Genomic DNA, 11,234 nt, shown 5'->3' on the forward strand with positions numbered 1-11,234 from the left:
GCACTGTATAAGGAATAGGGTGCCATTTGGGACACATTTGGGTCTGCCTGTCTAGTAACTACCCTCTCCCTCTCTGTCCTCTCTGCCAGGCCAAAACCCTGCGGAAGCTGATTCAGCAGACGTTCAAACAATTTGCCAACATGAATGATGACCAGAGCATCCTCAAGTTCCTGGAGATTCTGGCGCCCGTCTACAGATATGATAAGGAGTGTTTTAAATGTGCTCTCGGGGTAGGCTGAATTTCAATATATTTTATTTTGTTCTGTGTTTCAGATAAAACATATAGCGTCAAGATGCGCATTTTTACAAATCCCAAAGAATGACACGTACTGAACACGTACTGAACACAACTGAATGCGGTATACTTGTTTTCTCAGTAATTATTTGATAGTTAAGTGTGTTTTTCTTAGACAGTGGAGTAATGCCTGGGATATAATGGTTGTATTTGGGTGGGTCTCATCTATATCTCTGTAGTTTAAATAAAAATTACCAAGTTCATAGGGACCCCTACTGGCCATAAAGAAAACCACTGTTGTTTTTTGTTTACCAGCAATGACAAGAGATGGTAACAATTAATCTGGCATTCCCTCAGATCTACTTCAAACAAACAGTTGTAAATGTTGTAGCAGATGTGTTTTCATGGTTATGAGTTGTCACTTTGAATCCGACAGACTGAACTCTCAACTTAAATGTCATTGTGTGTGTGTCGCTCTCTTCCTTTTGATGATTTGTGACTGATCTGAAGACAATTCTCAAGGCTTCTTTTTGTTTTTCTCTCGGCCTTTCTTTCCTCCTGACAGTTAAGCTGGGTCATCCAAGTAGAGCTAGCCATTGGACCTGAGGAGGGCATTAGCTACCTTACAGACAAGGGTTCGACTGTGAGTTGGAAATGTTCATTTCAATATTTATTGTGTTGTGTATCCTTGTCCTGCATCTCCACACAAACAAGCACAGCCATTATTACAGTTACATGACTTATATAGTTTTGACTGAAACCAAAGACATCAAACTTCTGAAAGATATTTAGGACATATGGTGTGGTTTTCCTCAAAGAAGATCTGTCCATCACTTAGCTGGAACCATACACTACTTGTAACCTAGGGGCTGGTCTCTCTTCTATCTCCTCACTATACAATATTATTTTGCCCTGAAATATTGGCATGCATGGACAGGGATTTTCAAAGAGCATTCCTGATCATTTTCATGTTGTCCTCAGGGGCTGAGGTAATGAAACACAGATGTGTTTGTAAAAATCAATTTTGAGAAATCTTCCCAAAATGGCCCGAGGATTTTTGTTGTTTTTACCAATTAAACTGAGGGTATCAGATTTGAAATGGAATGTTTTCACTGAAATAATAGATGGATAACACAAAATACAGCTTCCCGATAAACACTGTGACCATTCTAAAGTTAAAGGAAGTTCTACTTTACTTTAGGAATCATCGTCTGAAACGCTGTACATTAACACATTAAAGACATATTTTGCTACCTTGCTTGCATTTGATTAATTGATTGATTCCTCCCCTCCAGCCAACACACCTGGCCAACTTCACCCAGGTGCAGAATATTGGGTACTCAGTAATGGAGGACAAGGAGAGGAAGGGCATGCTGCAGCTCAACGTGGCCGGTGCTGCCGAGGTACCAATCAACCATTTCATAATAACCCTTACACTACCATGAGCTTGACTTTTACATGATGCATTCAACATGAGTAGAAGGTGCACACATTGACATAACCTTTGTGAATAGTGCTAATTTGACCTAATATAAGCTAACTTTTTTGCAGTCAAGTCCCCCCTCCCCCTCTCTGTATGTACTCATATTGTGTTTTTATTGAGCTTTTCCTTTCTGTCAATATCTGCTTTAAATATACTACTATTGGAAGTGGAAGTAGCATGTGAAACATGGATTTTTTGGGATGGATTTGTCAGCAGAACAGTGGACATACAGTGGGGGGAAAAAGTATTTAGTCAGCCACCAATTGTGCAAGTTCTCCCACTTAAAAAGATGAGAGAGGCCTGTAATTTTCATCACAGGTACACGTCAACTATGACAGACAAAATGAGAAAAAAAAATCTAGAAAATCACATTGTAGGATTTTTTATGAATTTATTTGCAAATAAGTATTTGGTCAATAACAAAAGTTTCTCAATACTTTGTTATATACCCTTTGTTGGCAATGACACAGGTCAAACGTTTTCTGTAAATCTTCACAAGGTTTTCACACACTGTTGCTGGTATTTTGGCCCATTCCTCCATGCAGTTCTCCTCTAGAGCAGTGATGTTTTGGGGCTGTCGCTGGGCAACACGGACTTTCAACTCCCTCCAAAGATGTTCTATGGGGTTGAGATCTGGAGACTGGCTAGGCCACTCCAGGACCTTGAAATGCTTCTTACGAAGCCACTCCTTCGTTGCCCGGGCGGTGTGTTTGGGATCATTGTCATGCTGAAAGACCCAGCCACGTTTCATCTTCAATGCCCTTGCTGATGGAAGGAGGTTTTCACTCAAAATCTCACGATACATGGCCCCATTCATTCTTTCCTTTACACGGATCAGTCGTCCTGGTCCCTTTGCAGAAAAACAGCCCCAAAGCATGATGTTTCCACCCCCATGCTTCACAGTAGGTATGGTGTTCTTTGGATGCAACTCAGCATTCTTTGTCCTCCAAACACAACGAGTTGAGTTTTTACCCAAAAGTTATATTTTGGTTTCATCTGACCATATGACATTCTCCCAATCCTCTTCTGGATCATCCAAATGCACTCTAGCAAACTTCTGGACATGTACTGGCTTAAGCAGGGGGACACGTCTGGCACTGCAGAATTTGATTCCCTGGCGGCGTAGTGTGTTACTGATGGTAGGCTTTGTTACTTTGGTCCCAGCTCTCTGCAGGTCATTCACTAGGTCCCCCGTGTGGTTCTGGGATTTTTGCTCACCGTTCTTGTGATCATTTTGACCCCACGGGGTGAGATCTTGCGTGGAGCCCCAGATCGAGGGAGATTATCAGTGGTCTTGTATGTCTTCCATTTCCTAATAATTGCTCCCACAGTTGATTTCTTCAAACCAAGCTGCTTACCTATTGCAGATTCAGTCTTCCCAGCCTGGTGCAGGTCTACAATTTTGTTTCTGGTGTCCTTTGACAGCTCTTTGGTCTTGGCCATAGTGGAGTTTGGAGTGTGACTGTTTGAGGTTGTGGACAGGTGTCTTTTATACTGATAACAAGTTCAAACAGGTGCCATTAATACAGGTACCGAGTGGAGGACAGAGGAGCCTCTTAAAGAAGAAGTTACAGGTCTGTGAGAGCCAGAAATCTTGCTTGTTTGTAGGTGACCAAATACTTATTTTCCACCATAATTTGCAAATAAATTCATTAAAAATCCTACAATGTGATTTTCAGGATTTTTTTTTCTCAATTTGTCTGTCATAGTTGACGTGTACCTATGATGAAAATTACAGGCCTCTCTCATCTTTTTAAGTGGGAGAACTTGCACAATTGGTGGCTGACTAAATACTTTTTCCCCCCACTGTAAGTGTTCCATTTACAAATCGTTCCACATAGAGGTCTTCCTTTTGGGGATGACTTTTACTGTAACACACATTCATTCACTCTGGGGTCCTCCCTGTATGAATGGACCCTTTCATTTGTGATGGGCCGGCCATAGACGTTATTATAGTATTGGGTTACTACTCTGCCTGTCAGTCAGCGGGAGCGCAGGGCACATGTCCCAAATGGCACCCTATTCCCTGTATAGTGCACTACTTTTGACCAGAGCCCTATGCGACCTAGACCAAAGTATTTCACTATAAGGGGAATAGGGTGCCATCTTGGACGCAAGCCAGGAGTAAGATGTGGAGGGTGGTAAAGTGAGTAAGACAGCCACAGTGCTATACTGTAGTCATATGTTCAATGTGGTATTACTGTTGTTATGAATCAGCACAGGAATAAGGAAGGAAGTTATGTCAGGAATACATGGAATTTGTGTGTGTCGTGTGTTAGTACACCAAAAAAATTATGCACGCATGACTGTAAGTCGCTTTGGATAAAAGCGTCTGCTAAATGGCATATTATTATTATTATTTATTAGTGAGCCTGTGTTCCTGAATGTGTGTGTGCCCGTGTCTGTCTGCAGTGTGTGGGTGTGTGTGTGAGTGAGTGAGACAAAAGCGGAGTTCCCCCTACAGTATTTGTGTGATGGGAGGGGGCAGCTGGCAGCCCCAGGCAGAGCAGAACGGTTGTAACAGCCCTGTCTGTCTGTCTGTCTGTCTGTCTCTCTGCCCGTGCTGGTAATAATGACTCTTTGTGGGCTGCTGTTGCCTGTGTCCACAGCCTCTCACAGTGACCACACCATCACTCACCACAGCTGAAAACATGGCCGACCTCATAGACGGCTACTGTCGCCTGGTCAACGGAACCACCCAGTCCTTCATCATACGGCCGCAGAAAGGTACGTCTTCCTCACATACACACACACTGTCTCAAAAACACACTAAGTGGTGTACTTTTATGTTTGATAGCTTGTGTTTGTGTTGATTTTACGAGATGGTTTTCAAGACAGACAAACACACTATCTCAAAAAGATAGTAGTTTACATTTGAGTTTGAGTTTGTTTTGGTGCTGATATGGTTACGGTTTTGAAGATTGTTTTACTGCCATCACAGGTAAGACTCACACACTGTCTCAAAAATATACATCAACTAAGAAGTATAACTGTGGTTGAAGTTTGTTTGGGTTTATGAGTGTTGACATTACTAGGTTTTCAAGATTGCGTTGCTGCAGTGACGGTCACAGATTCACTCTGCCTTGGGTGATGTTCTCATTTGAGTCTAAATGGTCTGCATTGTATTAGGTAATCACCATAACAGTAGACAGTAGTGTGATTTTTTAACTCTTCTGTTTACAAGGTTTCCAGTTGTAGCTTGATTTTTAACTCTTCTGTTTACAAGGTTTCCAGTTGTAGCTTGATTTTTAACTCTTCTGTTTACAAGGTTTCCAGTTGTAGCTTGATTTTTAACTCTTCTGTTTACAAGGTTTCCAGTTGTAGCTTGATTTTTTAACTCTTCTGTTTACAAGGTTTCCAGTTGTAGCTTGATTTTTAACACTTCTGTTTACAAGGTTTTCAGTTGTAGCTTGATTTTTAACTCTTCTGTTTACAAGGTTTCCAGTTGTAGCTTGATTTTTAACTCTTCTGTTTACAAGGTTTCTAGTTGTAGCTTGATTTTTAACGCTTCTGTTTACAAGGTTTCCAGTTGTAGCTTGATTTTTAACTCTTCTGTTTACAAGGTTTCTAGTTGTAGCTTGATTTGGAGTCATGACTGCCCCTATGTGTTTAGTAGTCGTTTTAAGTGAATTCACTTTCAATACCTTTATCAGTCAGATAGAGATCTGGTATTTTCAACAGAAAACACCTTAGTCTTTGCTTGGAGCAGTAAAGCATTAGAGATCTGTTTTTGGGGAGGGGCGAGGGGTGTTATTAAGCCTTGTTTGGAGTTGGATTGTCTGCTTTTTCCTGTGTGGGAGGGAGGGGAGCAGGGGAACGGTTGAAACAGGCTACTCCTCTCCTGTGCTTGTGATTTTCCCCTTATTTTACATTTGACATTTTAGTAATTTAGCAGTGCGACTTACAGTAGTGAGTGCATGCATTTTTCATACTTTTTCGCATTGGTTCCCCGTGGGAATCGAACCCACAACCCTAGCATTGCAAGCGCCAATGCTCTACCAACTGAGCCACACGGGAACGCCGCCACCCACACACCTCTTCCCTTTTATTTGTTATTTTTTTAAAGGGGTAAATCAGCTTTAAAATTGCAGATAGATTGTGGCTTACATCAATGTAATTGTCTGCATCATTTCCAATCCCCCATATATTTTGGGGGGTAAATATATGTATAAAATATATTTATTTATTTTTTATATATTTTCCTTCATTATTTTCCCCTAACCCTGCCACCCCTCCCCTAATTGGAGTAAACTAATGGACAACAACACTTAGACTTCTACTCCCAGCTTATACATACTATATACATTTTACGGACACAGTATATTTTACAATAGTTCTCTTTTGTTACTTTTAGTCCTTAAATGAAAGTGGTATACTTTTTTATTTATCACAATTTTCTTTAGCCAATTTTGGTCTTTAATGCAGGGCCAACAGACAAGTTCCTTACTTTCTGCCCCTTCCACTTGCCTCTTCCTTGGTTATAGAGATAACACAGTCACTTGGATTTTAGTATTCTGGTATTCAAAATGCTTTACGGTATATGCTTTGCTTAATAATATCTCTCATCTGTATTTTCAGAGGGAGAGAGAGCACTGCCGTCAATCCCCAAGTAAGTATCTGCCGTACACTAAATGATTTGTCAATGGGGATACTTTGAATGTTCATTCACGTAACAATTCTATATGATGGTGTTAACATAAAGAGCTGTGTAAGAAAGAAACAAAGAAAGAAACAAGAATGCTAAAAAACATCTGCTCAGTAAATCTATTTGTAGGACCCCTAACGTCAGAGCTCTGTTATCCAATGACACCCATTGTACAATCCATGCTATAATTACTGGAAATTAGGTGCAGTATGGCCTGTGTGATTCAGGGAAATCAGTTGACTAGTTAGAACTAGTGTTAGAGGGGTGTTTTCAACAATCACACCTTCTCTCGCTCGCTCTCTCTCTCTCTCTCTCTCTTTCTTTAAAAAACCCACTCAAGACAGTTCTGGGGCAGAATCCTGATAAATAGTTCTCTACAGTAGGATTTTCTCAGAATGTCTCCTCCCTAGTCCCCTCCTATTGGTCCAGCACCTCCACACTAGATCCTTCCAAGACTGTTCTGTTCTGTTATTGGTTCAGCACCTCAACACTAGATGCCTCCAAGATGAACAGTGGCTCAGTGGAGGAGAATGATACTCAGCAAATTGTGGATGTTTTCCACATAGCCCCAGAGATTCTTTTCAGGATTACGCTGGATCCTCCTGGAGTTGCTGTGGACGCTGTTGATTTACTTGCTGGTTTTAGGTTTGGGAATTTCTCATGTTGATCCTCTCTGTCTCCAACCTTTACCCTTCAGGGTACCCAACAATGAGAAGAGGATAGTAGAGGGGGTGGTCCGGAGCGCCGGGGTGCGTGCCATCTCTGTCTCAGGTAAGAGATCAGTGCCTCCTCAACATCTCTGACTGTCTTACTGTACTGTATATAGCTGGGCTATTGATGGAAGTCCATATATGGGCGGCTGCTGGAGTGACGATGATCATGCTTTTTTATCATATGATCCCAGTCAAGCTAATTCCAGATGCTTCCTGTCCATTAATCTGTAAAGCCACTAGATTTATTACATATTAGATATCTAATACACAACCCATCACATAAAATACCTTACTTGGATGTGTGTGGGTAAAAGGGGTTTATTGATGCTCAATGATGGATAAACAGGGAATTATACTTTAGCCAGTTATGAATGCCGGGCAGAATTGATATGATTTAGGCCTAGTCTCTGTCAGCTCTAGTCTTTCTTGTTGATCCCAAGATATAGATGGTTAGTGCAATCACAGGACGTGTTAAGCCTTCTCCACCGATTATTTCTGTAAGAGCAAGAACAGATGCCGGGCGTGTGTGTGGTGGTAACAGGAAATCGATTCAGCAGGATAAGTAATGGTGGAGCTCAGTAATTCGGGGCTGAAGGGCTATAACACCATGGCAGATAATAAATGTCATCTGCTGAGACAAACGGTCCAGAGCCAGGTTAGATTTAACTGTGTCCCAAATGGCACCAAATTCCCTACGTAGTAGTACACTATGTAGGGAATATGGTGCCATTTGGGATGCAGATTTAACATGCCTGTGGATTAGCAAGTGGCAGGGGCAGTCAGTGCTAAGGAGATGGGGAGGACAGGAGAGGGTTGGCAGGGTGAGGAGGTTAACGGGGGCAGCAGGTGCCAAGGCCTGCAGCTGGAGTGGCCCATGCAAACACAACCCCCCCAAAAATGCATGGTTAGCCATCTCTGGGCCCCAGAGGGATGTGTGCCTGAACCTCTTGATTCACTGCTCTCCCCACCACGATCCATATAGAATCTGAAGCCATGTTTCTGGGTGGAACTACAATTAGGAGTTTGGTAATAGTATGGATAATGCTATGGTTAGGGTCAGAAATGAAGTTAAAGGTATTGTTGTGGTAGAGTATGGCCTGTCTTAGGACTCAGGAGCAGTTGGGTCCACACTTTAGCTAGAGTTACACATCAGACCAGGAGCATGACTGTCATGTCCATTGTGTTACACAGCTCTCCTTCACTCTGTCTCTCTCTCCTTCTCTCTATCTCTTTCTCTCTCTATCCCCCTCTCTCCCCCAGTCTATTTCTATCTCACCCTCTCCCTCTATCCCTCTATCTCTCTTTCTCTCTCTCTCTCTCTCTTCCCTGGTCTATTTCTATCTCTCTCCCCCCTCTCCCTCCCCCTCTGCCTCTCTCTCTCTTCCCAAGTCTATTTCCATCTCTCTCTCCCTCCCTATCTCTCTCCCCCCTCTCCCTCTCCCTCCTCTCCCTCTCCCTCTATTCCTCTATCCCTCTCTCTCTTCCCCAGTCTATCTATCTCCCTCCCTATCTCTCTCTCCCCCCTCTCCCTCCCCCTCCATCCCTCTGCCTCTCTCTCTCTTCCCAAGTCTATTTCCATCTCTCTCCCCCTCCCTATCTCTCTCCCCCTCTCTATCTCTCTCCCCTCTCTCTCCCTCCCCCTCCCCCTCCATCCCTCTGCCCCTCTCTCTCTTCCCCAGTCTATTTCTATCTATATCTCCTAAATGTCAGAGGACTGTGATGGAACTGCTGAATGTTAATAGCCTGGGGGCTCCAGTGACAGACAGATTAAGGCCTGATTGAAGGGGTTGGCCATAGCCCTGTTAACTGACCAGAGGTTAGAGGTTAGGGGAGTAGAGAGTCAGACAGTATGGTATCAAAGAGATGCTTGTGTACTATGCTGCTGAGAGTGGAGAGCCTGGGACTGAGGTTGGGAGGATCAGAGGTTGTCATAGGGTGTCATTAAATGTAATTAAAGTGTCATAGGGTGTCATTCAAGTGTAATAGGGTGTCATTAAGTGTCAAAGGGTGTCATTGGGTGTCATATGGTGTCATTGAGTGTCATAAGGTTTCAATAAATGTCATAAGGTTTCAGTACATGTCATAGGGTGTTAGTGTCACAGGGTATCTAAATGTTCCTCAGCTCTCAAGGAGAAGGTGAATCCTATTGTATGTATGGGAGTCCTTCATAGGGAACTATTATTTGATTTTAGCTACACAGTGATATGAAGGTTGAGAGGTGTTGTATTCACAGATAGTATATACCACATATATGGTTTAGAGGTTACTGGTGTGTTTCAAACAATATGGTTTGATGATTTTGGAGCATATTCTCACAGTAGGCCTATTTAACACTTGTTTAAATTAGTTTCTTGAAACAAACCACGGGATAGGTCTACTCTGTACCACTATCAGTAAATAATAGTAATACTGGTAGTTTCAGTTGCACTGTCAGACCGTAGGATATTTGATAGTGTTGTTGTTTTTTGTGTGAATATGTTTCAGCAATTTATTCAGACAGTTAGGAAGATCAGAGGGGGAGACAGGCAAGTGGAAGAAACCGTGAGAAAGGTGGGGATCGAACCACGGCGTCCGGTGGGGAGTTGTATATGTGACTTATGCCGAGAAGTGTTACAACGACACCACAGCTCTGCACTTGATAGTGTTTTTGATATGTGGCTGAAACCTCCAGTGACGATACATGAAGTGTTAGCGGTATATTTTCTGAGACGGTCAGAGTTCCATGTTTACACCAGTTCTCCCTGATACCATCCATCAATGCCATTTCACAGAAAGAGGTCAGAGAGAAAGTCCCTTAGGGACTGCAGCAGCTTGCTGCTCACACAAATCCAATATATTTAACTGAATTCATTCCATATGTGTCAACGTACAGTTGTACCCAAGACCTTTTGTAGAAGTGGAAATCAATTCCTTAGCCCTGGCTGCCATATCAGGTATAGAATAGTGAAGGACCTATTACTAAACTGTTGATTGAAATGCAGAATTGCCATAATTTGAGTGAGGCTAGAAGCTCTCCTGTCGGCTTTGACTTCCCTGTTGGTTGGTAAAGGAAAGAAGAGATTTATTCATATTATTATTGACAGATTTCATGTAGTTTCATAACAGACATGCCATGACAGAGTGGTAACGATTTCTGAGGTGTAAATGGATAGGTACCATTTTCTCTGTAATATGGGAAAAGCTTCGGACGCCATCACACCAACATTCATCACTCCTTAACATATACACAAATGCTGTCTGCTGCTCAATGTTTTTCTGTGGTGTAGGGTGAAGTTTTGCCTAGATGCTAATCTTGGGTCAGTTTTGCATTTTCCCCACTAATGGTAAATGTTAGGATTGTGGGAGGGGAAGCTGATTCTAGATCTGTCCCTAGGAGAAACTTCACCCCAGAGCTGTTTCTGTCAGAAGAACTATTAGTCTCTTTTTCTCACCATCTCTCCCGCTCTCTCATCCCTCTCTCTGATTGGCTGAAGACTCTGTGAACTCTGTGACCCCGACGCCTCCTAAACCTGCTAAAGCCAGGCGCTTTCTCCTTCCTTTTGTCTTCTGTGCCCATGACTCTCCGCCAAAGGGTACCACTGCTCTGATTGGCTGATTCGACTGACTCTGCTTTCTGTTTTGCTCTGACTAACCGTGTCTGCCCCACTAAGTCCCCAAATCTCCAACACACACACACAACAAGTGTGTAGGGGATTTAGGGGAACTGGGGTGATGAAACTTTAGCTGAACTAAAGTTCTGGTGTGAAGTGCACAAAACTCTCACAAAATGACTGACAAAGCAACACATACAATGGCCAAACAGAACTAGCCTGGCGGGTAAAAGTTTGAGAAACTGTGAAAAAAAGGAACATCTCTACTCAATGACATTAAGTACATCTCATTGCTCATGCCCTATCCCTGACGTGTCTGAGAATAAAAAAATTGAAACTGTTCCAGCTTTCCAAGACAGCGAGATCAAATTAAGTCCCCATTTTATTTTCTGGGAAGCGTGTTGTCTGCTGATTTGTAGTCGAGCCATGGCCCGCAAATCAACAGGGTCCCAAATGGTACCCTATTCCCTATATAGTGCACTACCTTTGACCAAAGCCCATAGGGCTCAGGTCAAAAGTAGTTCACTATATAGGGAATAGGGTGCAATTTGGGACGTATGTAGAGCCT

The 11,234-nt window shown here is 42.7% G+C and overlaps 1 protein-coding gene across 26 annotated transcripts in view; it reads left to right on the top strand.

Moving 5' to 3' along the window:
- The window catches only part of LOC121571839 (focal adhesion kinase 1), a 162,545-nt gene that overhangs the window by 124,571 nt on the left and 26,740 nt on the right, over positions 1-11,234 (top strand). For 14 of the 26 annotated variants that reach the window (XM_041883569.2, XM_041883560.2, XM_041883577.2 and 11 more), the window contains 7 exons: positions 90-230; positions 801-878; positions 1,531-1,638; positions 4,328-4,445; positions 6,297-6,327; positions 7,061-7,134; positions 10,550-10,648. In XM_041883569.2, coding sequence (XP_041739503.2) covers positions 90-230; positions 801-878; positions 1,531-1,638; positions 4,328-4,445; positions 6,297-6,327; positions 7,061-7,134; positions 10,550-10,648 — 649 coding nt within the window. The remainder of the gene's footprint in view (positions 1-89; positions 231-800; positions 879-1,530; positions 1,639-4,327; positions 4,446-6,296; positions 6,328-7,060; positions 7,135-10,549; positions 10,649-11,234) is intronic. The other 12 variants (XM_041883581.2, XM_041883561.2, XM_041883562.2 and 9 more) reach the window with 1 other exon arrangement.

The sequence above is a fragment of the Coregonus clupeaformis genome, chromosome 8 (genome assembly GCF_020615455.1).
Source record: "Coregonus clupeaformis isolate EN_2021a chromosome 8, ASM2061545v1, whole genome shotgun sequence".
Taxonomy (NCBI): domain Eukaryota; kingdom Metazoa; phylum Chordata; class Actinopteri; order Salmoniformes; family Salmonidae; genus Coregonus; species Coregonus clupeaformis.